This window comes from Vulpes lagopus, chromosome 17 (genome assembly GCF_018345385.1).
Source record: "Vulpes lagopus strain Blue_001 chromosome 17, ASM1834538v1, whole genome shotgun sequence".
In the NCBI taxonomy this organism is placed as follows: Eukaryota; Metazoa; Chordata; class Mammalia; order Carnivora; family Canidae; genus Vulpes; species Vulpes lagopus.
The window spans coordinates 31,218,287-31,244,481 of NC_054840.1; the positions used below are offsets into that span (position 1 = coordinate 31,218,287).

At 49.9% G+C, this 26,195-nt stretch overlaps 1 protein-coding gene across 2 annotated transcripts; it reads left to right on the forward strand.

The window, feature by feature from the left end:
* Positions 1-2,046: 2,046 nt before the first annotated feature.
* On the forward strand, positions 2,047-21,241 carry PDCD6 (programmed cell death 6). 2 transcript variants are annotated; one of them, XM_041731974.1, is made up of 6 exons: positions 2,047-2,229; positions 3,530-3,591; positions 11,576-11,620; positions 12,557-12,709; positions 17,624-17,733; positions 20,681-21,241. In XM_041731974.1, the coding sequence occupies exons 1-6, from the start codon at positions 2,135-2,137 to the stop codon at positions 20,777-20,779; spliced, it is 564 nt and encodes a 187-aa protein (XP_041587908.1). In that variant the 5' UTR covers positions 2,047-2,134; the 3' UTR covers positions 20,780-21,241. The 2 variants fall into 2 exon arrangements, with proteins under 2 accessions (XP_041587908.1, XP_041587907.1); XM_041731973.1 differs by having other exon boundaries at positions 2,048-2,229; positions 12,557-12,715.
* Positions 21,242-26,195: the final 4,954 nt, after the last annotated feature.

Genomic DNA, 26,195 nt, shown 5'->3' on the forward strand with positions numbered 1-26,195 from the left:
GCCTGGGCACAGCTGGCTCCATCCCCTAGAATTCTGCACCAGAGTCTGTAAAAAGGAAGTGACAGAGAAGGTCTCTAGCATGTAAATGTCACAGTACAAGTCATTGGTGGTCTTGATGAGAAAATGAGGCACAAATGACAACTCAATGTGCCTTCAGAGGGAAAGCTGTTAGGGTGGATACATACAAAGTGTGTGTGTGTGTGTGTGTGTGTGTGTGTGCGCGCGCGCGTGCCCATGCACACATTCACACACACAAAAGAATGGACATATAACCTACTTGGTCATCCATTTGTTTAACATTTGAGAGTTCACTATATGCCAAAGACATACGATTAACAAGAGGGTAGACTATGAAGTGTTAGGAATGCTAGCACCCAGAAATAGCCAATGTTTAAAAAGTTCTAAGGGTAATAAAAGGCACTTTCCAACTGGCCCAACATTAGATACATTATGTGCTAACGTTAATGGGAGGAAGAGAGCAGTGTTGTCTTTCAGTTTATTTCTCTCCTCTCCCATCCAGGAGCACCATCTACTTGGAAAGCTTAGAACAGACCTGGTTAAGAGGGAACTGAATCCCAAGATAGGTGAGGGGATAGTGGCAAGTACATTAATACTTTAAGTGATTGAGTCTGTAGAACTAGGCAGGGGCTAGGCTGCATCTTTCTGCTGGCGAGGAGACGGTCTCCCCTGTGGCTGCGCATCTCTGCCATGAGGCCACAGGATTCCAGGCAACACCGTCCCCACCAATGGCAGCAATTCACTGAGAGGGCCCCAAGGCTTAGTCCTGCCCTAGCAGTATGGCCCAGGTGCTGTGCCCCACCCGACCTGTTCCATGCAGACAGTTGGAGCCAGTGGCTCATTAGAAATGAGGGCTGAGGTGAAGGGAGGGACTGCACCAGCTAGTGTCTCTGAAGAAGCCTTCTAGAATCATCTGTACCTTAGTGAGTTACATTGTTGAGGGGCAGGGCAGGATTGTCTTTAAGCCTTCGTTTCCTACTACTTAATCTCCCTTTTAAGAGTCAGCCTTGCCCCACAGGATGACTCCGGGAAGCACACGGAGGCCTGGGCTACAGCTCCTTGCCTGTTGACCAGGCCCACCATGGTTTTCTGGTCAGGAAGATGTGTCCTTTGCAGCTGATGTTCGTGAGGTGCTGGCCTGAGGACCCCACGAAGTCCCTGAGTCACGAGGGTGCGGTGTGACCCTGTGGGCCCCGCTGGCCACCGGAAAGAAGTGTGGCTGTGGCCTTCCAGGGCAGACAGCACACGGCGACACCGTGGCCCGGCCCCGCCCGCCGGGTTGTGTCTTGGAAGTTTCCCCGCGAACTGCGCGGCAGAATCCTAGCTATCAATTTTGTGGAGTTAGGGGCCCGAGATGGGACACAGACCACAGACGGACTTCAGAGGCTGTGGAAAATTCCAGAAAACATTGCTCAGTGAGGACTTTGTGAGGAGAAACTTAGAAACCATGTGAATTCGCTAAGGCGTGGGAAAACTTCCTGTGGAGGTGGCGGGGGGCACTTCAGGCGAGGCCAGCGTCACGGGCGATCGCGGGAGGTCGCGGAAGGCCATGGAACATCAGGGGAGATCCTAGGAGGTCATGGAAGATCACGGGAGCCCACAGGAGATCCCGGAAGGTCACGGGAGATCTCCGTTCCCTCGAGGAATCTGGCGGAGAGAGCCGGGAAGCCGCGGAGCGCGTCGTGGGGCCTCCGCGGGGGCGGGCCCGCCCTGAGGACCAGCAGGGCCCACCCCCGACGCCGGCAGGGGCGAGGTGCGGGTGACACCGCCCGCCGACGCACGGGGACGCAGAAACACTCCGGAAAAGTGTCTCGTCCCCCTCGGTCACACTCGGTCCCGGGACGTCGTGTGCAAGAATGAAACACGGTCGAGGGGAGCCCCTTCCGCGCGTCCTGTCGGTCCCCCTGCCGGCCGAGCGGCCTCCGCACCGGGGTCCGCGGCCCCGGGCGTCGCCTAGCAACCGGGCCGCTAGGAGCTCGGCTGCGCGGGCGACACCGCCTTCCGGCGTCCCCGGAAGTGGCGTCAGCGCCAGGCCCCGCCCCGGCAGAGACGGAAGTGGAGCCGCCCGGGTCTCCAGCGTTCCCGGGAGCTCAGCCCAGCGTTGCCGCCTGGGCCCATGGCCGCCTACTCCTACCGCCCGGGGCCTGGGGCTGGCCCGGCCGGAGGCGCGGCGCTGCCGGACCAGAGCTTCTTGTGGAACGTTTTCCAGAGGTGAGCCCCGGCGCCACCCGGGCGCTTACCAGGTTCACCGGCCTCCTCCGGCCTCCCTCCTGGCCTCCTTCCTGGCCTCCTTCCTGGCCTACCCCCGGTCTCCCCTGGGCCTCCTCCCTGGCTTCCCTCCGGCCTCCCTCCTGGCCTCCCTCCTGGCCTCCCTCCTGGCCTCCTTCCTGGCCTACCCCCGGTCTCCCCTGGGCCTCCTCCCTGGCTTCCCTCCGGCCTCCCTCCTGGCCTCCCTCCTGGCCTCCTTCCTGGCCTACCCCCGGTCTCCCCTGGGCCTCCTCCCCGGCTTCCCTCCGGCCTCCCTCCTGGCCTCCTTCCTGGCCTCCCACCAGCCTTCCCTGGCTTCCCACTGGCTTCCTTCCGGCCTCCCCTGGGCCTCCTGGGCTTCCTTCCTGGCTTCCCTCTGGCTCCTCCCCCGCCCAGCTTCCTTCCAGTTGCCCTCTGGCTTCCCCTCCCTCCTCTTTCCTGATTCCCTCCAGTCTGTCTGCTCTGGCCTCCTTCCTGGCTCCATTGGGCCTCCCCACTGCCTCCTTCCTCTTTCACTTAGTCTTCCCATCACCCTGGCCTCCTGCCTGGCTCCCTTAGGCCTCTCCCGGGCCTTCAGCACCTCCCCACCCTGCTGCCGCCCAGGGGCTCACTCCTCGCTCGGGGGCGGGGGGGGGGGGAGGGGGCGTCCAGGTGCAGAGCCCCGCCCCCAGATGCCCTGAGGTGCCGCCTACACACACGTTCCCAACAGCCAAGAGCCTGCGGGCTGAGGAGCTTGCTGCTCCTGGAGGTCTCCCGGATGCTTGTTTAGGGTAAACAGAAACAGGCTGCCTCAATGCTGTTAGGCTGCCTCAGCTGCGAAGGAAGCTGGTACTTGTATCCCGGGTCGTCCTTCCAAGTGAATGAGTGACCGGGACCTGAATGGCCCACAGCCAGGAAAGGACTTGTCTGAAGCAGTGTTTCTGCGGTTTGTGGAAAGGAGAGGAACTGGTGCAGGTGGAATTCAGGCTGGCCAAAGGGAAGCAAAGCAGAAAGGCTTGAGAAGGTGTAAGAGAGAAGAAATGGTTCGGTGTCTCTGGGGAGAACCAACTTGGACTTTGGCTGGTGGAGCACTTAGGATGAGAGCAGGCGCTCATGCATCTCCTTATTCCCAGCAGAATTCGGGAGACACCCTGGCTGAGTGCAGTGGAAGGGCCATGGGAAGGAGGCCACCAGAGTGAATATAGAATTGACGCAAGAGGTCCACGTGTGTGCTTGCTGTGTTTTGCTTGTCCTGCACTTTTAATCACCGGTCTTGATTTTGTAGGGTTGATAAAGACAGGAGCGGGGTGATATCGGACAACGAGCTTCAGCAAGCACTCTCCAACGGTGAGTAGGACCTGAACTTTGAACCTGACCCATCTTGTTGTAAACAATTTCTTTTTCCAAGTACAGAGGACTTACTAAGGCCTAACTCTTCTTGCTGGCACGTGGTGGAGGTGCTTCTGATTTATTTTGCCAAGTGACGTCCTGCTCCAAGTGTCTTGCTGAGTTCTTGAGAAATGGGGGTTGCGGGGAGGCTTTAGGGAAGGATAGGAAGTGTCCGATCACAAGATGCACTTTGAGGTACATTGAAGATCGCTGAGTTTCTCAGGTAGCTGCATCTCTCCAACCTCTCTGGAGAGGATCACAAGGTGCCGGGGCAGCACGGGGAAGTGACTGGGATGTTGGGGGGCTGGCTCTGGCAGCTGGATTGTGGGAAGGTGGTTTTATCGGTGGGGAATACTAGGCACTCAGACCGGGTTACAGTGTCCTGGCTCTTGTGGTGGTGTGTTGGAGGCTCTCTGTGGAGTCCGGTTCTTGCCGCTTCCAGCATGATTAATCCGTGGAAGTACTGTTTGAGACCCTTTACTTCACTAAATACCTGGCTATTTATTCTTGTAAAAATCCCTCAGATGCCACTGTCTTCTCTGATTCTTAGATTTGTAGCTTGTCTTTCCAGAGGTGTGCCATTGAAGGTTTTAAAGGGGTTGATTCTAAGACGTTGAGAGACCCACTGTTATTAGTGGGAGGCAGTTTAAAGAATGGTAGATACCACTGACTTTTTCCAGCATTTAACGCGTGGGCCGCAGACATGTATGTATGTTGCCGTGTTCAGGAAACCAAGGAAACTCTTTATTTCAGCTTTGATGACTATGCCTTCTTGTTTCTTCTCTTACTATCATCTTCATTTTTTGTGTTTCCAAGGGCTTGAGTTTCACTTGGAGGAGTAGAAGACTGGGTTACTAGAAAGATGTCAAAACAAGCTGGAATCCAGCAGGCTACGTTAGCAGATCTGGCTTAAAACTTTCTAAGTGTTGGGGTGCCTGGGTGGCTGAATCAGTTAAATGTCCGAATTCTGATTTCGGCTGAGGTCACAATCTCAAGCTCGTGAGATCAAGCCCGGTGTCTGACTCCATGCTGGGGTGGAACCTGTCTGGGATTCCCCCGCCCCCTTGCACTGGCCCACTCTCACCCTCTCTCACTCTCTCAAAAAAACAAAATAAAAAAACCCTTTCTGATTATTGACCAAAACAGATGTCTTCACAGTCATTTGTGAAAGAGTCTAGCCTCTACAGTGAGAGTGCTCTCAGGGGTCATTCCTTTTGCGTTCTTTTCCAATAAATGAGGACTGACCCAGGACCCATTTGGACATCTTTTTGTCTGTTTGCTTGAAGTTTCGAGAGTGCCACCCAGGTTTGGATTTGTGTGAAACCCCTCAGGGAATGATGGTCACACTCTGACCTCATTAGCATGATGGTTCCCTGCAGAGGGCTCCTCTTTAGATTCAAATCCTGGCCCCAGAAGTTCTAGGAATGTGACCTTGGGTAAGGACTTGACCTTTCTGGGTGTGTAGATGGAGGAAATGCGTGCAGAACACTTGGTACAGTGCCAGGCACGCAGCAGGGTTCAGTGTTGTCGGCTGAGGGTACAGTAGTAGTATTGTTCCTGGCCAGGGAGCCAGCTCAGGGGATGGTGATGATGATGACAGTTGCCACTGACTGAGCATCCAGTGCATGTAGGCACTGTGCTGAGCACTTAACAAACCAAATCACCCGTCGGCATTGTCCTATGAGCCCTGGGGATGTGGTGGCAGAACCTCTTCTGACCTGTAGGTTTAGGCTTCTGTGTTTTCACTACATGGTGTCACTGCTGCTTCTATTTCGGCTGCTTATTAAAGAAGATGGGTCTTTACTCTGTCAGAACTTGATCTTGAACCTGTTTAAAAGAGAGTGTTTATTAACAATTGCCTAGAGGATGTTTGGTTCACCATTGCTAAGATCCTTTGAAATCGGTTAAATCTGGTTAAACTCGACTCATAAGTGTGGTCGGGACTGTCTCAGTGGCCCTTGTGGAGGTACTTTCATTGAGTTGCCCAGTGGGACTCCCTCAGCTTTTGTTGGAGGCGTGAACTGGCCTCAGAAGCAGGTGGTCACTGTTAACCCAAGAGCGGGCACAGCAGCCTCCACACTGTCTATGGGGCAGGTGCCAGAGAGACAGCCACCCCACTTCTCCCAGGAGCACGGTGCCTCTGGTGTTCCAAGCACCTGTGCTGGTTCTTCTGTCTTGTTTGTGTGTATCTTAGTAACCCTGAATCTTTTTAACCAATTACATTTTTTTCTTCAAATTAGCTGCTAAAAAAATGAAAGTTAAGTTGGTGGCTTGCCACTAGGTGAATTTAGAATTTTGAGAGGTCAATTTTTCTGACCTAGTCTTAGACTCCATACTTTATTATCCTACTTTTCTCTTCCCATCCAATACACTTAAAATTTATCTAATTTTTCTCTATTGTGGCTACCTTTATAAATTTAAATCCTTTCTGCCATAAAGCATTAGGTTATTAATGATCCAGGTTCACAGAATAGATGATAGTACTGCTTGCTGAGGTCGTCCTTACCACGCTCAAGCTGTAGAGCCAGGATCTAAATACAGATGCGTGTTGCTGGTACCCTTCAATGCTTCTGCTCATGTTGTACTGTGGGTTTAGTCCTCACAGTTAGGCTCTCAAAGCACGCTGAGCCCTGGTGTCTTCCCAGCTCTCCATGTTGGTGTCCACTCCTTGGGAGGGTTCTGTGTACTTTCTGAGTTTCACGTTTTCTGCATGAAGGAATGTGTCTGCTCCTGCTTTTGAGCCACTGTGGCATCGCTGCTTTGTCCTTGACGCTCTCCATTCTAGCTCCGTGTGATCATTGTTATAGGTGTCTCTGGCCATTAGACTACTTCTTGAAGGAAAGCCAGGCTGGGCTCCTGTGCACAGCTGTAGTGTGTGAGCAGAAACTGGCTCCTGAGTAGGCCCATCTTTGCCCTCTTCACTCCCCTTGACTTCCCATAGCTGATGCAGTTGAAACTATTTTGACTTCTAAATTTTTTTTCCCCCAGGAATAGGCTTCTGTTTTCATATTAGAACTGCAATATTAGGCTATTTCAGGATATTGGTTTACCTAGTCTATTATTAGTGGGAAAACTGAAGTTTCAAACTTGCAGGGTTTCTCACTTTAATTAAATCTGTGCATGTGTGCTGTCTGCTAAAATCTAGTTGAAACCATCCTGAAAGAGTACTTGTGCGTCCCATACACTGAGTCTTTTATAAGATTTTTTTCCATAGGAAAACTTCTAAAATTGACTGCTCTCAGGGAGGTGTATGGTTAATAGGTATGAAGAAAGACAGAAGAAGACTGTTCTCTTGCCTTCTTCGGTTTTTTTGTTTTTGTTTTTTTTTTGTTTGTTTGTTTGTTTTTTTAAGATTTTATTTATTTGAGAGAGAGACACAGACAGCACAAGCTGGGGGAGCCACAGAAGGAGAAGCCAACTCTCCACTGATGCTGGGCTCAATCCCAGGACTCCAGGATCATGACCTGAGACAAAGGCAGACGCTTCACCTACTGTGCCCCACAGGCACCCCTCTTGCCTTCTTTTTGAAATGACATGTTATAGACTATCTTCAATTTGGTGCCTCTTCTTTTTTTTTAACTTGTACAATATTCTTGGAATTACGGGAATTTAGTTTTGGTCAAGCCTCTTTTCTGTGCTTTTGTAAATTTGCCTTCACAAAACCTATGTAGATATTTTTTAGCTGTACTTTATTTTTTTTTTTTTAATTTTTATTTATTTATGATAGTCACAGAGAGATAGAGAGAGAGGCAGAGACACAGGCAGAGGGAGAAGCAGGCTCCATGCACTGGGAGCCCGACGTGGGATTCGATCCCCGGTCTCCAGGATCGCGCCCTGGGCCAAAGGCAGGCGCCAAACCGCTGCGCCACCCAGGGATCCCTTTAGCTGTACTTTAAAAAATAATAATTCATATACTCTTTTTAAGGTATTTTTTTTTTTATCAAAATAGAGTTCCAGTTCTCTTGGGGATCATAGTAAGAAAAAAAATGAAAGAAATCAGACCACAGAAGCAGACAGCCCCCGCAGACTGTGCTCCTGCTCCCATCGCTGCTTCTGCCCCCACAGGCCCCGTTCCATGGGTAGGAGTGTTTGCTGCTGAGGATGCAGCTGGGGCTGTTAGAGATTCACCCTCCGCATCCTTCTGCCTGTGTATGGGGGAGGACTGGCTCCGCAGGCCTGGGATGCTCAGAGCCTGCTCCTTCCCAGGAGGGGTTTTGATGGCTGGCTGCCTCCTGGGAGGTTCTGACTGAGAAGAGTGTTTTGTCCACCACGGACCTTGAGTTCTGTGGTGCCTATTTGCCTGGATAGTTGGTACTAACAGTCTGATTTATGGCAGACACCTGCTTTCTCTCTGGGTATCTGGAGCTTCCATGATGGACCCCAAGAGAAACCCTGGACTCTAGACATGGAAGCTTCTCTACTTGATAGCCCTTTGACTGTGTTCTCACAGCTTGTAGCTGGAGGTGTGAACGCGTCCTGGGCTGCACAGTCTCCACTGGGCTTCTCCTAGTGCCTTTCCCCTTGTTGATTTTATTGTCCTTTCATTGTAACAAACTGAGTGTTGGAGTCCGAGGGTGTCCTTGCGGACCCGTAGCCTGACCTATGTGCTCTTTCCAGAACTTTTCCAGAAACGTGCCCAGCCAGAGTTTCAGATACAAATAAAAGAAAGTTGGGATTTGGTGGACCTGGCTTTACCGACAAATTACTCCGTGGGCTTGGGTGCATCACATCTCTGGCCCCAGTTTCTTTGGATATAAAAATAGGAAGACTGGAAGTTTAGATCCTTTACCCCCTTGAGCCAAGCCCCAATGGGCCAGATCCTGCATCTGCCTGGTACGGAATTGAGACAGTGTATCTACAGTGATGGAATTCAAAGTGTTTCACTCTTAGTTATTTACGTTGTTTCTAATTTTCATTCATGTAAGTACTGTAGTAATTTGACCCAAAATTTCATAGAATCAATTTCTAGAAGTGAGATTTATCAGATCAAGGGGTATAGCATCATTAATGCTGTTAATCAGTATTCAGATTACTTTTCAGTAAGGCCGTATTTCTGGTTCTGTTTGAAGCTGTAACTGAAGAAAACTGGTGAAGTGTAGAATTTTGCTGAACACAAAGAGGCACCAAAATCTTGCAGATTCTGTGCATTGAATGCCAGTGCTGGGTATCCACCTCTGCAGGATTTGCTACACCTTCTCTTTGGCAGAAGTCTCTTTGGGAGTTCCCAGTCTGATGAAGTAAAGTGGAAACAGATCAATGATGATGTCTTTATTTTTATTTTATTTTATTTTTTTAAAAGATTATGTTTATTTATTCATTCATGAGAAACACAGAGAGAGAGGCAGAGACACAGGCAGAGGGAGAAGCAGGCTCCATGCAGGGAGCCCGACATGGGACTCGATCCCAGGTCTCCAGGATCCCACCCTGGGCTGAAGGTGGTGCTAAACCACCTGAGCCACCCAGGCTGCCCTGATCATCTATTTCTAATTAAAAATCTGACAGGAAGTCTTTCTCAAGATGAGTGGTTCTGATATCCAAACATGTTAGTGTCTGGGGAAAAGCAGATGGGAATGTTTGAAATTCGGGATGGCACAGAAAACCTGGGATAGAGTTTTATACTGGGGGTATAGGGCTTGTGAAAAATGCATGTTGTTGTCATGAGCTCTGTAAATAGTGGTTATTTGCACGGTGCTTTTTCTTACAGAAAACTGTTTTCTAAAGTAGTTAGATTTTCAGGCTGACACTCAAATGCATTTAATGCTTCATGTATCTAAATGTCTGCATGTGGCAGTGTTTCAGCCTCCCTGTGGGTTGTTGAGCTTTGATGTTTAGTCTGAGAAGCGGCCTGGCTGTTATCCCTTGGTTTCTTTGGAGAGTCAGGCCCCGTTTGGGTGATAGAAGGATGAGCGAGGCACTGACAGCCTGCCTCCACCTTCGCCCTTGCACAGTAGCAGACCTGTGGGCCTTTGCTTGAGGGCAGCCTCTCTCCGTCCTTGCCTCAGCTCCAGGTGACCTCTTGCTCTCTCCTGAGCCTGGAATCCTCCAGCATGGCTGCTGGTTCCGCTGGGTCGCCTCAGGGATGCACCCTCTCTGGGCGGTCCATGCATGCCTATCCCGGTGGCACTTGGCCCTCACCACAAGTGCTCCTGTTGCACATTACTTAACTGTTACACTTGTGTTGCTTTTGTTTCACACTTCTTTGGACAAGTCATTGGCAGAGATGGCCCCATGATGCTTCTGCTCACAGTGAGGAGGGTCTGTAGGCTTCACTTCTACAGATTGAGGGCTCATTATCAGCCTATATCAGAGGTGGAGGGAAGACTCCAACAGGTGCATTGGGTTCCTGGGTTCCTGGGGCTTCTGGTCAGTGCTGGGCCATCTCCTGTGGAATAGCAGTTCAGTGCTTGCAGCAGCCTGGGGTGAGGGAGGGAAAACAGCAAAGAAGTGACATTGTGTGTTTAGAATTCTCCTTTCTGTTGGGTTCTTTGTAACATAGTGTTCTTACTATATTGGTTTTCAAATAATACTTTTCCCAATAGCTTTATATACAGGGTGCCACTCACCCTTCCCCTCAACATCTTAAAGCCTGTAGAAGATGCTTATGTAGCCCTGTAGTGTGCCCTTTAGGGGAAGAACAACCTTCACTGAGTAATTATGGTTGCAGATATTCCAAACAGGAAGCTCAAATGTGCACTGGTAGAGGAGATGGATTTCATTTAGGGACTGAGGGAAGGTGGGGTGCTCAGGGAAAGCTCTCCTGGGGATGCTTTCTCCTGCAGCTTACAGTAGGAGAGGGGAGGGGTGAAGGGTGCGCATGTGTTTGGGAGGTGGAGACAAGAAGCATATGCATGAGCCCTGGGTCGAGTGGGCGTGTTCCTCGAGAGCTGCAGTGGGAAGGCTAATGTGGTAGCGTGTGAGGGGTGGTACCCTTCAGACTCTCCTGCCACCACCCATATCCAAGAAGGCCTCAAACTTGAGCAAAAAGGTCCCTTTATGTAAGGTCAGGGGATGGGTCTCTGTGTGGAGATAAAAAATGGAAACAGATTTATATATAGAAGAAAATAGGAGGTGTTTTTATACAAGTGGGATGTGGGGAGAGACACTGCTTTCTCTCCATAAGAAAAATATTTTTTAACTTTGTTTTTAGTAAGTATAAAAGTTGATAATGGTATAAATCGCTCAGGGGCATAGAAGTATCTAGTGAACATTTTTTTTATCAGTTGATAAAGAGTTCTATGAGAATCAGCAGTGCCCTTTATAACAAATATCCTGTAATATCCTCATTATAATCCTGAAGTGAATCATAGAATACTATAATTACCTTTTCATGTGCTCACTTCGGCAGCACATATACTATAATTATAATTACCTTTTCACACTGTCAAGGAAAATAATAAAAACATGCAGACTGTAATTTCAGGAGAAAATGTTTAAGGCATGGTTTTATGGTATGCTTTTCAGTACTTCTCAACTTACCTGGTAACTGCATTCCTTGAAAATTGAATGTATATTAAAATGCTCTGAAACCAGGGGCATCTTGGTGGCTACATTGGTTGTGTGTCTGACTCTTGATCTTAGCTTGGGTCTTGATCTCAGGGTCGTGAGTTCAGGACTTGTGTGGGGATACATGCTGAGCGTGGAGCGTATGTAAAGATAGGGTTTTATCTTGTTTATGTGGTAAATAAGAGCGAGCCCCCAGCTTCACCTCATCATAAACAGCTTTGAACGGATGTCTTTTGCGAGATAGGACCCCAACACAACATGCATACAGCCACCAGAAATGTTCCCCCAGGGTGGCACCCCCCAGGGACATTTCTGGTGGCTGAGGTCTTCCCGTGTGCAGTGGGTTACTTTCTATAGCTTCTGGTGTTACAGGTTAGAGTCTTAGAGCTTGCTGTTGAAGCGATTTTCTCTGACTCTACTTCTTATCATTTATCTTCAGGCACATGGACTCCATTTAATCCAGTGACTGTCCGCTCCATCATATGTAAGTAACGGTGCCACGTCCCACCTGCACAGGCATACTCCTGGTGCTTGGATGCAGGTTGTGCTTGTGGCCTGTGGCCTTCAACCTGCGCTCCCAGCCCTGGAGAGTCCGTGTCCAGACAGGACCAACATGCTTCACACGCTGTCCACACCTTGCACGGTTGCTGACTGGCAGAAACACTGATGCTCAGCTCTGACCTGGTGTTTCCTTACGGGAGCTCTCCGTGAATTATGGTGTACGTCTGAGCAACCAAGAGCTCTTGCCTTTCAGTCTTTTGGCCTCTTTACGTGAAAAGAGACCAAATGATCTGTCGTTTCTGCATACAGTCTTTCAGGCTGAGTTTTTATATGTATTTTCAACCACTTTGCCTTTATATGTAATTGTAGTCAGAGGTTCTTTCGTATCTGGACCTGGAATGGGGCTGTTTTCTTCTTTTTCTGAGATGTATTTATTTGAGGGGGAGGTGGGGAGACGGAGAGAGCAGACTCCCTGCTGAGCTCAGAGGAGCTGGCTCCATCCCACGACCCTGAGGTCACCACCTGAGCCAAAATCAGGATTTGGAAGCTTAACTGACTGAGCTACCCAGGGGCCCCTAGGCTGATTTTTTTTAATGAAAAACAGGTCTTACTGACAAAACAATCTAAAGCCCGAAGAGTCTTTTTCTCACTGGAGTGGGCCTGCAGGGGTGGTTCTCGGTCCTCTTGCAGAAAGGAGGAACTGCCCGCAGAGCTGGACCGTGGAGGTGGCTGCCTCACTCGGGGCCTCCATTTCTTCCTGACAGAGCGGGGGCGCCCAGCGGGCCTTATGTTCCCGGGCAGCTGAGCAGGCAGCGGGCCCCAGGGGGGGTGTGGGAGCTACTGTGCTGGGATGGAGCCGCTTATGCGGTGACGTTGACGTGCCACCACTGCATACCACTCATGTTCCTTTCTGTCTCAGCTATGTTTGACCGAGAGAACAAAGCTGGCGTGAACTTTAGCGAGTTCACTGGCGTCTGGAAGTACATCACAGATTGGCAGAATGTCTTCCGCACCTACGACAGGGACAACTCTGGGATGATCGACAAGAACGAGCTCAAGCAAGCACTCTCAGGTTTTGGTAATTCACTTATGGTGATTGTGTAGCATGTTTCATTTTGGAGACGAGGTGCCATTAATGTTTTTACTTTGTTCGGTTTACTGATTCTTTTTAAGAGAGTGGGGGAGGGGCAGGGGGGGAGAGAATCTTAGGTAGGCCTGGATCTCATGACCCTGAGATCATGACCTGAGGTGAAATCAAGAGTCGGATGCTTAACCGACTCAGCCGCCCAGGCGTCCCTCAGTTTACTGATTTTTTTAATTATGAAATTTTTGTTGACATCATACAGATCTATATTTTGATATTATTTATATCCTGAAGGCTTATATTTGACATGGAGGCTTTATGTGTTTTTTTCCATCCAAAATGAGATAAGGGCTATGCAATCGTTTATCTTTGTGAAATGGAGTGATGTCACACGCACACTGAGAATATGGTAGCTTTGCAAACAGTTGCATGGGAATAAGTGAAAATAAAATGTCAGGCGGCTTGTGATGTGAGATATATCACAACACATAGCAAGATGATTGGGTATTTGTAAGAGATTCTGTAAGTGGCCGTGCCAGTCGCATGCCTCAGGCACAGCGTTGGTAGGCGTGCGAGCTCCCATTCTCATGTGCGTGTCAGCCCAAGTATGCCGTGCCACCAGGAGTGTGTACACAGCCTTTCCAGAGTGGGCCGGTGGGCCTCTGATGCTGGTGTGTGGGTCTTCAAGGAAGTTGGGATTTTTCGTATATCAAGGAATCATGGACACGGACTACTTGTCCAAGGCTTGTGGGATCTCCACCCAGATTCTGTTATGTTTGGGATGATCTGACTTAGCCCTCTGTTCACTGGGCCCCATCATAAAACCCCTTCTGCATTTGCTTAAAAGGCTACTTGTGAATGCCTTCTAGAAGCAAATCAGGTACTTTATTTTCTGTAACGTATTATTATAATGTACTAATGAACTTCTAGGTATTTTGAGTTTTAATAATACAAAGTACATCTTAATTCTCTTGTTAATGTGTTGCCAACTTCTACTCTTCTCCCATTTTCCCTTTGGGTGTGCACTCTATGACCATCTTCTCTTTCTCTTTCCTTATGAATTCCTGTGCTGTTCAGTTAAAGACTCTGGGACTCCATGGGAAGTTTGTGTTCTCGGCTCGCTAGGTGTGGGTCAGGATTAGGGAGGACTTGGCCTCAGGTTCTCTGTGTTGGGACTGGAACACAGCTGACTTTGCTCTGCCCTTTGGTTGGGGGATGGGGAGGGTCATACGGAAGGGCTGGGAGGGACAGTGGGAGCCATCTACAGAGAGTGGTCCTGGGGCTGGAAGGAACAGGAGGCCGAGGACAGCTTGAGAGGAGCTGGGTCCTGTGAACTGTGTGCAGACAAGTGACCTCAGGTGTCGGAACACAGCACTTCCTAGCGTCATCAGGCCTATAGCCCTCTTTCCTTTGTGCCAGGGACCCGCTGGGTCCTTAGAGCTCACAGTGGGAGCACTGAGGTGGGCAGTATCCCGTCCTCCAGCCTCAGTCATGGAGGTTATGTGGCAGTCCCTCACAGTTGGGGTGGGCGAGGCCGGGCTCCTACCTGGCTTATAGACATTTTCTAGAGAAAGTAAATACTCTGCTATAGCATTTCTTCAGTGTTCTAACGAGTCTGTTCCTGCAATTGGTTCTTGATTTCTGAGGCCTTCTCCAGAAAGGGACGTTGTTACCCTTTCCACATAATTTTGGAAGATTTTCGGTAGTAATTGAAGCAAAGATTCCTGTCCAGTTTCAGCTTCTAAGAACAGATGTGTGGCCGTGGTCAAGCAGCAGGGCTGCATTCCAGCTCTGCACACGCATGAGGGAATCGGGGGTGGGGGGGAGGTTGAGCCTGAAAGTGTCCTCTGACGTCTGTCCACTCCATGTCTTGGGCCAACCCTGGGTGTGTTGGGTTACCCTCTCAGGCCCACATGCTGGGTATGATAGCTCACGGATTCCTTTTTAAAACTCAGGTCTGGTATGTGCTGTGCACCAGACACAGAGACCTGAAAGTAAGGGAGTGTGTGAGGCACACCCTCACCCCGCTAATAGCGGGCCCTGACAGCTTGATGAGTAGGAGTCCCCCACATGGTGCGGTCCTCCCATGTGGGGAAGGCAGTCAGGTGTGGACAGCTCACCCTCCCTCCCCGCCCAGCCAGCTCACTGCTTTCTGACGAAGAGCTTATCAGAGCACAGGGCCCTCCATTCAGTGTCACTCACCTCAGCTAGTATCAACTTGGTGCTGCATCTGCTTTGTCTCTGTTTTATGCACCAAGGACTGCAAGGCTTGTGCCGTGTTACCCCAGAACACTTTATTCTGCATCCCTGGAACATGTGGACATTTGCTCACAAAATTGGTGCCGTGGACCCACCTTAGAAATTAACAGCCCATTCACATGAGTTGGGGTCCTAGCAGGTCCACGAGCAGCCCCCACCCCTTTTTTATGCCACAGGCTGGTTATACACATGAGTGGATGCCCTGTCCCAGGTCTGTCCCTTGCCGCAGTTTCTGTACCCTGGAGAGTAGTTACTGATAAGCAGCCAGGATTTTGGAGGTATGTGGTGCTGAGAATAGGCAGTTGGTGACTTGTGGGGTCATCAGGACAGCTGTGATGTCTCACCCCTCCTGTGCTTGTTCTCAGTAGAGAACCTCACTCTCCTACATTCAGGGTGCGGCCCTGTGGCCAGCACATCAGGTCTGACCAGGGCCACAGGCTGGGGGAGCTGCACACAGAGGGCACCACCTTTGTTTGTTTTGTTTTGTTGTTTTTCATTTAATTTAGTTGAAGTAGAGCTGACATAATGTTACATGAGTGTCAGGTGCGCAACATAGAGATTGGAGGATGCTGTAAGGCACTCCGTGCTCACCAGGGTCATAGTCGCCATCTGTCACCCCATGGCAGTATGATCAACTGTCTTCCCTATGCTGGACATCTTGTCTCCTGACTGACTGATTTTATAACTTCAGGTTTGTTCTCCTTAATCCTCTTCACTTCTTTCTTCCAACACCACCCGTTACTTAGGAGTCTGTTTCTGTGTTGTTTGTTCTATAATTATCTGTTATTTGTCTTTCTCTTTGACTTATTTAGCATAACACACCCTAGGTCCCATCCATACTGTCGCCAGAGGCATCATCTTTTTCTATGGCTGCCTGATATTCCTGTGTGTGCACACCTCTTCTGTGTCTGTCCCCCGGTCCGTCACTTGGGCTGCTTCCATATCCTGGGTGCTGTAAATAATGCTGCAGTGAATGTGAGAGTGCAGATGTCTTTTCGAATCAGTGTGTTCATTTTCTTTGGGTAAATACCCAAAAGCGAAATTATTGGATCATATGGGAGCTCTATTTTTAACTTTTTGAGAAACTTCCATACTGTTTGCAGCGGAGGCTGCACCAGTTTGCTTCCCACCAACAGTGCACATCCTTGCCAACATGTGGGGTTTCTGGTCTCTGATACCAGACACACTGACCGGTGTGAGCCACCATGTTCTGATCTGCATTTCCAGAGGATACCCCCTACTTAGTTTATGAGGATAGGGTTATCGTGATGTGGATTTTCAATGGAGGAAGTTCTCAGAGAAGAGTCTGCTCCCAGATTTTGCCTCTTACATAAACATCTCTTTTGTACTCTGTTTGTTCATCACTCATTTTCCTAGTCTGGTTTTCATTCATTTTGTTCTCTCTACATTAGTATTGAAGGCCAGGGATACTGGAAGCTAATCACAGGGATGATAGAAGTTGTTTCTGTGGTCTGTACCACTGCTGAGTATGCATCCTGTGTGTTCTGTGTGGGCAGGAGACCCGCACAGCGATGGCTGTCGTCTGCTCTCCACACCCTGGTGAGCTCAGCCCTTACCAACCTGGGCCTTTCTTACCTAAGTCAGGGATCCTGTCTTGCCTTCAGATGGCAGGGAAGGGAGCCCTGGATTTAAGTCATAGATGCATAGAGTATGCTGACCACTCTGGAAGGTACTGTCATGTGTGTGCATGTTTGAATCTTTTTTTAGTGAAGTAATTAAGCATTTATGCAGGTAATTAACTATGAAATTCACTCAGATAATAGGTGTACATATATCCTCGCAAAGATTCCAGCAGGACCGAAAACCAGTAAATATATTTGGCCCCTGGATCTTGTCTCCTGAATAAGTAAGGACTCCACAGTCACACAGGTAGTGGGATTAGGAGGGAAGGAAGTAGGTGTGCTTGTCTATGTCTAGAGTGGCCCCGAGAGGTATCCTCGTGTCTTCAGGACCGCCTCCCTGTTGGAGACCTTTTCAAGACCTTCAGTAAGTTGAAGGTGGAATTGGTGGCTCTTTGTCATAAGATTTGATGACCCTTGAGGGTTGTGAATTTTATGGGGCTGCCTTATTCCTTGTAACCTTGCATTTCCTAGTGTCAGTGTGCTATTTATGTAGGGGAGTACCCATCAATTGCTCTGCTTTCCCTGAGTTTACATTCTGATTATTTGGAAGCCTTCAGTGATATGGTCTTTCAAATGTACAATGAAACTTACCATTTGTGAGATGAAAACTTGATAATGAAGCCTGGCTGCCCTGCGGGGTGATCTTGGGGTGCAGCACTATAGAGTGAGTCTACTGGATGTGAACAAGTGAGCTCACCTGAATGACCTGCTGTACCCGATGGTGCTGGCCACCTATGACACTCACCCTTACAGAAGAAGGTGGTGGTCTGCGAGTCAGCTGTTGGCAAGACTGCACATGGGGAGTACTGCAGAGTGAGGGCTTTGTTCCCAGAGTGCATGTGAGCGAATTTGCGCTTTGTGTTTCCCACCCCAGCGTCGGTCGTTTGTCATTTGTTATCAGCAGATGTAAGAGGCTGCAGGGCCTTATGGGAAGAGGATGGGGGTGTTGACGGGATGTCCACTCTCCTGGCCTGTGTTCATTCTCACACTTCTCTTCCAGGGTACCGGCTCTCTGACCAGTTTCATGACATCCTCATTCGCAAGTTTGACAGACAAGGACGGGGGCAGATTGCATTTGATGACTTCATCCAGGGCTGCATTGTCTTGCAGGTAATTGGGGCTCCCTGGGGGCTGACAGAGCTGAGCTGTGGTACAGGGGGCAAGGGAAGGAGGGAAGTGCCATCCTGCAATGAGTGATTTCAGTAGAATCAGTTCTGCAGCTTATAAGAGTTAGTCTTGTCTGTGGAGTTCTGTTGAACGGAGGTGTGACCAGTAGAGCCTGTTCTCCCCGTGGGAGTACAGCTGGCCCTCAAACAACATGCGACCAAATATGTAGGTCCATTCGTAGGCAGATTTTTTTTTTGATAAATACAGTATAGGGCTGAAAATGTATTTTCCTTATTTTCTTAATAACATTTTTTCTTTTTTTAAGATTTTATTTATTCATGAGAGACAGAGGCAGAGACATAGGCAGAAGGAAAAGCAGGCTCCATGCAGGGAGTCCAATCTGGGACTTGATCCCAGGACCCCAGGATCACAACCTGAGCCAGAGGCAGATGCTCAACCACTGAGCCACCCAGGCGTCCCTATTTTCTTTTTTTCTAGCTTACTTTATTGTAAGAATACACACGTAATACAGAAAACGTACAAAACATATGTACCATTATTGGTAAGGCTTTTGATCAGCAGTTGGCTGTTACTCATTATGTTTTGGGGCATCAGAGTTATGCGTGGATTTCGACCACTCCAGGGTTCGTTGCCCCTGACCCCTGCATTCAAGGGTGAGCTGTGGTACAGAGCAGTCCTTTCAGATGAGTTCACGTATTCTAAGCCAAGTGGATTATTTTCCTGGATACTCTGCTCTTTCTGTTGTATTTTCATTCTGAGGAAATGGGTACATTTTCTTTTGTGATCTTGGCTGTGTTCTGCCATTTTGTGTGAGGTAAGCTACGGGAACAGGAGCTGGCTTCTGAGCTCACAGCGCCTCATTCAGGTGTCAGAGCCATTGCCAGGCAGCATCTGGTGGAGCTCATGAATCCCGCTGACCCCTACATTTCACATTCCCTCCAGGGCCTTGTTCCTTTGCCTATGAGGGAGGCAGGTGCAGACCCCGTGGTTCCTTCCCAGAGCCCTGCTCCTGTCTCTATGTAGGGATCCAGGTCACATAGATTGAAGCTTAGAAATGCCCTGAACTGATAAACTCAGATAGCTTTCAAAGTTTTTATTTTGACAAATTTTAAAAAAGAGACAAAGGTATGATGAACCTATGTGCCCGTCACTCAGATTCAACAGTTATCAGCTGGTGGACAGTTTGATGTTGTTCCTCCGTGACCATAACACTCCTAGCCCTCACTCTGACACAAATTCCATCCGTGGAAAGTAAATGTTTTTCCATAAATACTTTAGTAGAACTTGTCTTTGAAAGATAAGTCCTTGTAGTTTGAATCCAGGTTGGGGTTACATCTTGTCAGCTTTAGAGTCCCCTGAGACATGTGAACGGCATGAGGTTTTTTAATTTAATTTGGTGTTTTGAAAAACATTCCCAAATTTTCCCCACTAAAATACTAGGTCAGTAAAAGTATAGTTTCTGTGGCCTGATTTCCTTGCCGATGAGTCTGGGGAAAAGCCCAGTCCCTGTTGCTCAAGGCCCGGTTGGAGAGCCCGTGTGCTAACATTTGAGCCTTGGCTCTCTGAAATGGGGAGAGCCTTACCCCATCTTGGCCTCAGTCTGGGGACCCTGGGTTATGTTTTTGCAGTGTTATCTGAATATTTTAGGAAAAGGTGTAGTGTAAAAAATCTCATGACTGTCTGCATCTCATTTGCTCTAGGGTTAGAGTTTTCATTTGAGGTTATGTCCCAAGAGTAAACATCTGATCCTTATATTTCTTAAGCAAAGGTCATCAAGTGTAGGCTTTCAGTAGCTAGGGTAACGCGATCAGAGTCCCATGAGAATCTTACCTGGACACTGCCTCCCGGCTCCATGTCAGGTCCTGTTCCCACCCACCCTTCCTTTGCGACCCTGAACACAGCACAGGTGCAAGATCTATAAAAGAAAAGCTGCTGACCACAAGTAAAATATCCTCAAAAATGTTTTCCTTCATCTGCCTTTTTTACAGGAAGAAAAAGGCTTTTTGAAAATGATTTTTACAAAAGAGCATGAAAATTTGTAGAAATCTTGGGAAAATACAAAGAAAGTATAGAGAAGACTTGCCTGTTGTTCTTGAAGGCAGAGTTAGCTGCTGCTGGGGTTCCAGTAGTTGGTTTGGCATTAGCATCTCAACGCATGCTGGGACGCCCCCGTTGATGCCCAAGCAGATGGTCAGCTGTGTCAGACCCCATCTGACCTGCTGCCACGGGCCCGGGCTCCAGCCTGCTCTTGTGATGGACCTGGACACTGTTTCCTTCTCTTGTCCTGGGGAATTGCTTTTTGCCTGCTTCCTTTTGGCACATATGATTCCTCAGGTCTACTAAGGTTGTCCAGTGCCCAGCAGTTGGGGAGATGCCTGGGGCCACTTTCCCCTCTGCTCTTGACCTATTGAGGGGGATCAGGCTTGTGAAAAGACTAAGCCCTCTGGGTGGGGTGGGCAGGAGGGACCCTGAGGCTGTACAGGGAGACCTACCTCCTTTCTCTGTGTCTAGGCCTTCACCTATTGGGTGTAAGGGGCGGGGGGCCGAGTCAGGGCTGGTTGCTCTGTCCCGAGTAGCAAGTGACCAGACCAAAGGTGAGCATTTGAGGAAGGGCCCCCACGAGATTGGTCCTACATAAGGAAGGGAGGATCCAGGCTCACCACTGGACCATTTGGGAAACCAGGGCCTAGGGCTGGGGTGTATTGTGGAGTTGTGCCTACAGCCCACCCCCACCCCCGACTTCTCTACCCTCACTGTCCCAACTGACCATAGTCACAGATATCCACCCATGCATCCCTGCCCTGGCTTATCAGAGATGGGGGTGTCTGGAGACCTGGGTGAATTTGGTTCCTAAATGTCCTTATGAAACCCATTTTCTTTCTCCTGTTTAATAAATATCAAGATCTAAATGCCTGTGTTTCGTTCCCAGAGGTTGACAGATATATTCAGGCGTTACGATACGGATCAAGACGGCTGGATTCAGGTGTCATATGAACAGTATCTGTCCATGGTCTTCAGCATCGTATAACCCTGGCCTTTGCACACGGCAAGGTGACTTATGCAAGGACGGCTCAAAGATGCCAAATCTCCCTTTAAAGAAGTGGAACACAGATGCAGCCAGCTCTTCCTTTAGATTTCATATCACTAACGTTTGGGACCGACTGTATATATGTGGATAAGCTGATAAGGTTTTTGCAAATATAATAATACTTATAATCATTATTTACACACAGACCTTTGATTTGAGACTATCCAGTTGTGCCATGAGGTTAGATATGATAATGTTTCAGGGTATCCTGCATGCAAAAAATCCATCATGTGCATTTCTAGAGAACTCCAGTTCTATAGTGGAAGTACTTTTATTAGCCAATAGGAATTTAAAAATAATACGGAACTTGCACAGAGGCTTTTACGTGCCTTACATTTTTAAAATGCGGTTTATTGTATTTGTTTGAATATGCAACATAAGCAATAAAGCACATGCGCCCTCTGTCGCTGTCCGCCTCAGCTGTACTCACATGGGAGCCCTCGAGTCTGGGACACCTTCTGGGGTGTCCCTCTGACTCAGCTTATGGAAATCCAAGGCTGCCTCTGTCCTCTGTGACAGAAGCTGGTTTAAATTTCATCAGACTTCTCTGAACCTCTAAACCCAGATTTGGTTTAGAAAATTGTGGGTTTCTGTCATTTATGATTCAGTCCTGCCCTGTGATGATTTGTTGGTTGTGGTTTTCAAACATGAAAATGGGCTGCAGGCAGCTGGAGGGTAGTCTGCGTCACCTTCTGTTGACACACAGCCAGTCCTGGGGGGCCCTCCACCGTGTCCCCCCACGGAATCACTGAGGCTGTTTTCTACTTCTTTTCTCTTTTGTGTGCTTCCCCAAACCAGAATTTGGGGCAGGGGTTGCAAGGACATTCGGGGCGGTGTTGATTTGTAAATGGATTTCGGACATCAGAAATTGGTGTCCCACAGGGGTCTTGTTGACATCTCCGGTCAGAACACCCCTGATTACAATAGTGGGGTAGGGGCAAAGAATCTCTCTGGGATGCGTAGGCTGACCCCATGAGTTCAGTGGGGGACGGCCTGTGAGGAGTCTTCAGGGATTCCTACCACTTTCCGTGTTGGGTGCGTCTCCAGACGTCAACATGCTCGCAGCGACCCTGGGTTCTAGTTCAGTGAGCTCAGTCTGACCCCGTACCTTGAATTCTGACTCCAAGAGGCTTTCAGAACCAAGGCCCACATATCCAGCGGCTCAAGTGGTTTCTCTCTGGGTTCTCACAGGCATCTTGGACTCAGCATCTCCAGCTAATAAACCCCATGCCATCACTCACCCCCAAGCCATGTACCCCCTCTGCTGCCTGCCTGCCCCCCTGCCCCACACCGTGGCTACAACAGGTGGCTTTGGAAGATGCTGCTCTCGTTCAGCCCACTGTGCTCTGTCCTGTGCATATGGGAGCCCCGCCCCCTTCCTGCACCTGGACGCCCCCCCCAACTGGCTGCAGAGCAGCTCGTGATCTTGGTGAGGCACCTGCCCCCAGTACATACTTGGTGTTTACACTCCATGGAGACCACACAGTGGACGCAGACCTGTTCTCTCATGCTGTGTCAGCCACAGAGAGGAAACTGAGAAGATGATGAGCCCTGCACCCCTGATTCAGGGAAGGGATGGAAAAGTATGCGGGATTTTATTTTATTTTAATTTTTATTTATGATAGTCACACACAGAGAGAGAGAGAGAGGCAGAGACATAGGCAGAGGGAGAAGCAGGCCCCATGCACTGGGAGCCCGACGTGGGATTCGATCCCGGGTCTCTAGGATCGCGCCCTGGGCCAAAGGCAGGCGCCAAACCGCTGCGCCACCCAGGGATCCCAAGTATGCGGGATTTTAACAAAGAAATGGTCCGGTTGGGGATGAGTGAGGGTTAGGTCATCTTCCCCGGTTAGGAAGGAAGGGCCATTCCTCTAATCAAAGTGGGTTTCTCAGTATCTCACTAGGTGCATGGTACAGATGCCCTCAGGTGTGTGATATACTCAGATGGTCCAGATGTTCTTGTGTTTGGTACAGATGTACTCAGGCATGGTACAAATAGACTCAAGTGTGTAGAGTACAGATAGGCATAGATTAGTACAGATGCACACGTGTGTAGCACAGTTATTCTCAGGTGTGTGACAGATAAACTCAGGTGTATGGTGCACAGGTGTTCAGTACAGATAAACACACTGATAAAGATAGTCTCAGGTGTGTGGTACATGCATGTAGTTGTGTAGATAGACCGGTACAGTACAGTACAGATAATTCGGGTGTGTGGTATAGATGCTCTCAGGCATGTGGCATAGACACTCAGCTATAGTACAGATATTCTTAAGTGTGGTAAAGGTACTCAGATGTGTGGCACCAACCATCCCAGTAGGAAACGGGTTTGGTCACTGGGGGTGCAGTGAGGAGTGGGCAGTCTGGGAGATGGTGGTCAGTGGGAGACAGGCGGCCAGTCAGGTCTGTGGTGTCTTGCGGGGGCGAGTATGTGGCTTTGTTTCTGGAAGGCCCCAGAGGCAGGTGGGCCTAAGAGGTTAGGGGGTACACCGGGGAGCCAGGCTGCCTAAGGAGAACATGCAGGAACGTCGTAAGGACGAGCACCCTTGGACGGCTGACCCACGTGAACACCTGCGCTGGGAGCCAAGCACAGCCCCAGGAGCCACACGGCCACACGGGGGCAGTGCAGCCACGCCAGGGAGGGACGCCTGCCGGGGCGGCTCATCTGTGGCCTCCAGGACACACGGGTTTGGAATTAACAAGCAGCAGCCGAGAAAGCAGAGCGTGTGGGGCTTAAATCCTGAGGGCCGCAAGCACTGCTGTAAAGCCGTGAGCCGGGACGGCCTGTGGCAGCTTTTCATGTATCACTTTGCTCAAGCTGTGCCCCAGGTCCCGTTAGACATGGGTGTTGGGGGGCGGGCAGAGCACCTCTGGGGAAGCTGGCCTCAGTTGCGGGGGCCAGGCCAGCTGACAACCACCCACGGGTCCCCGGGCCCCCGGCCACCTGCCCCTAACACTCCCTTCCTGGCTGTTTGAATGGCGTGTTGACGACACAGCTCTTCATTTGACTTACCGCGACCCGGCTTTAAACCTTGGGTTCTTGTGAAACAGCGGTCCCGGGGCAGTCGGGAAGGCCTGACCTGGGGTCATGCCCAAGGTCACCACTGAAGTCAACCTAGCGAGCTAGAAGGGCCCCCTGTCCAGATGAGCCTGACCGAGGACGCGGGCAGGTGGGGGTCTGGGTGGCCGGAGGTGGAGGCTGTTAGTCCTCGCGGGGCGCGTTGGGCTGCACGTGGAGCAGGTGTCGGGTGCGCTCTCCCTGCCGGGCCCTCCTCCCGTCCCTGAATGCCCAGGTCACTAGGCGGAGGGGCAGCCCCTCCGCCCTCCCCCGCACAGCCCCCGCCTAGCGGGCCCGGGAGTGGCCGGCAATTCCCAGCACTAGGCCATAGCATTTAAGGGCAGTGCATGCATGAGCCCCGAGACTCCAGGCTGGGAACCTGGCCCAAGTCTGCCTCTAGAGCAGGGCCATTCACGCCTAGTGAAGCAATGAGCAAAGGTGGGGTTCTTTCCTCCCATGTTAGAATACATATAGCATAAAATTTACCTTTTCACCAGATTTAAGAATGCAGCTCCGTGGCATTAGGCACATTCACGGCGCTGCACGCCATCATCACCCACACTAACCCCTGGCGCCCACCATCCGGCCACCTCCGTGGGTCTGACTCCTGGGAGCCTCATACCAGCGGAAAGACAGGCTTTCTACGATTGTTGTCCAGGGTCACCTGTGCTGAGAAAGTGTCAGGATTTCCTTCCTTTCTAGGCTGAAGGATGACTCCAGCGTGTGGATACGCCATGTCTTGCTCACCCGTTCATCTCAGGCACACTGGTTGACTTCCACCGTTTGGTGGTTGAATAATGCTGCAGTGGACACGGGTGCGCGACACTCAGGTCCATGCTCAGTCCTTTGTCTGAGGCCGCTTCTGTGTTGAGGTCACAGCAGCTGTGCCATTTTATGTTCCCACCAACAGGGCACAAAGGCACTGACTTCTCCACATCCTCGCCAGTAGCCGATGTGTTTTGGGAAGAGTCATCCTCTTGGTGAGGTCTCACTGTGTTCTTGGCTGGCATCATGACGAGTGATGTGCAGCATTGTTTCGTGTGCTGTGGGCTGTTTATGTCGTCTTTGGAGGAATGTCAATGTCACGAGGCTTTCCCCTGTGTTTTCTTCTCAGGATTTTCTCATTCATTTCAGATCTTTGGCCTATTTTGAAATAGTTTTTGTGCATGGTGTTGGGTCAGGTTTCATGTTATTCTCTTGTGTGCGCATATCCATTTTTCCCACCGCCATTTGCTGGGGACAGTCCTTTCCCCTACTGAATGGTCTTCGCACCCTCATCAAATGTCATTTGGGACCCTTTTTAAAGGGTTAAATGATCATCCCATCATTTGGCCAAAGTGACGTGATAAGTGGTGGTAGACTTTAGTTTGGAGGAGGGCACCCAGGACCTGGCCCTGTTCATGCAGGGACATAAGGGAGCCCAGAGGGCACATCTGACCTGTCCTCCCCTCCCACCAGATGACACTCCAGGCCAACCAGACTGGGCCTGACCTTATTTTAAAAAGGGTCCCAGTAGCTGCTCACAGTGAAGAGAGCTTTAAGACAGCAAAGTCCCTGAAGAAGGAAACAGCTTCAGGGTCTGATGGCGCAGGTGAAGCCAGGCCCCAAGGTCCAGGGGGGAAGCTGCCAGTTCCTGCAGAGCTGGTACAAGAAGGCCAGGGAGGCCTCCACCCCAGGCAGGAAGTCAGAGAAACCTACTGCCTGAGAGCAGGTCCATGGAGGGCAATGCCTCACTCTTGTGCCAAGTGCAGCAAAGTTCACCTGACGTTTGTAAAATAAGCAACTCAGAAACGGAAAGAAACATCTTAGAACCCGGACAGCTTATAGCCAGTGTCTCACAGATGACCAACGATACTTCATCCATTTAAAAAAGCACCCCCCCCCAAAAAAAAGACCCAATTCTATAAGAAAGAAAGAATGCAGAATGAGAAATGATTCCTAGAAATTAAAAATAGAATATCTGGAAGGGAAAAATCTAAAGAATAGAGAAAACTCTAGGGAAGAAATATTCAGAAAAAGAAGGGGGCCTGTTCCAGAACTCGCGGAGGTGACTTAGGTGGACAGGCTGTGCTGAGGGGCGTCCCAGCCCAGGGACAGGGACCGGCCCCCCGCCGAGCGCACAGGCAGTACTGAGACGCAGCAGCAGGCGGCGCACACCCGGCCGCGCCGGGCGAGCGAGGGGGTTTCCACCTGGAATGCCGTCACTAGCTGAAGGCAGACAAGGATTTCACGAAGTTTTCCTCCCAGTTCCTTTAACCACGTGCCAGGAAACCGAGCGAGAAACCCGAGAGGCCGGGT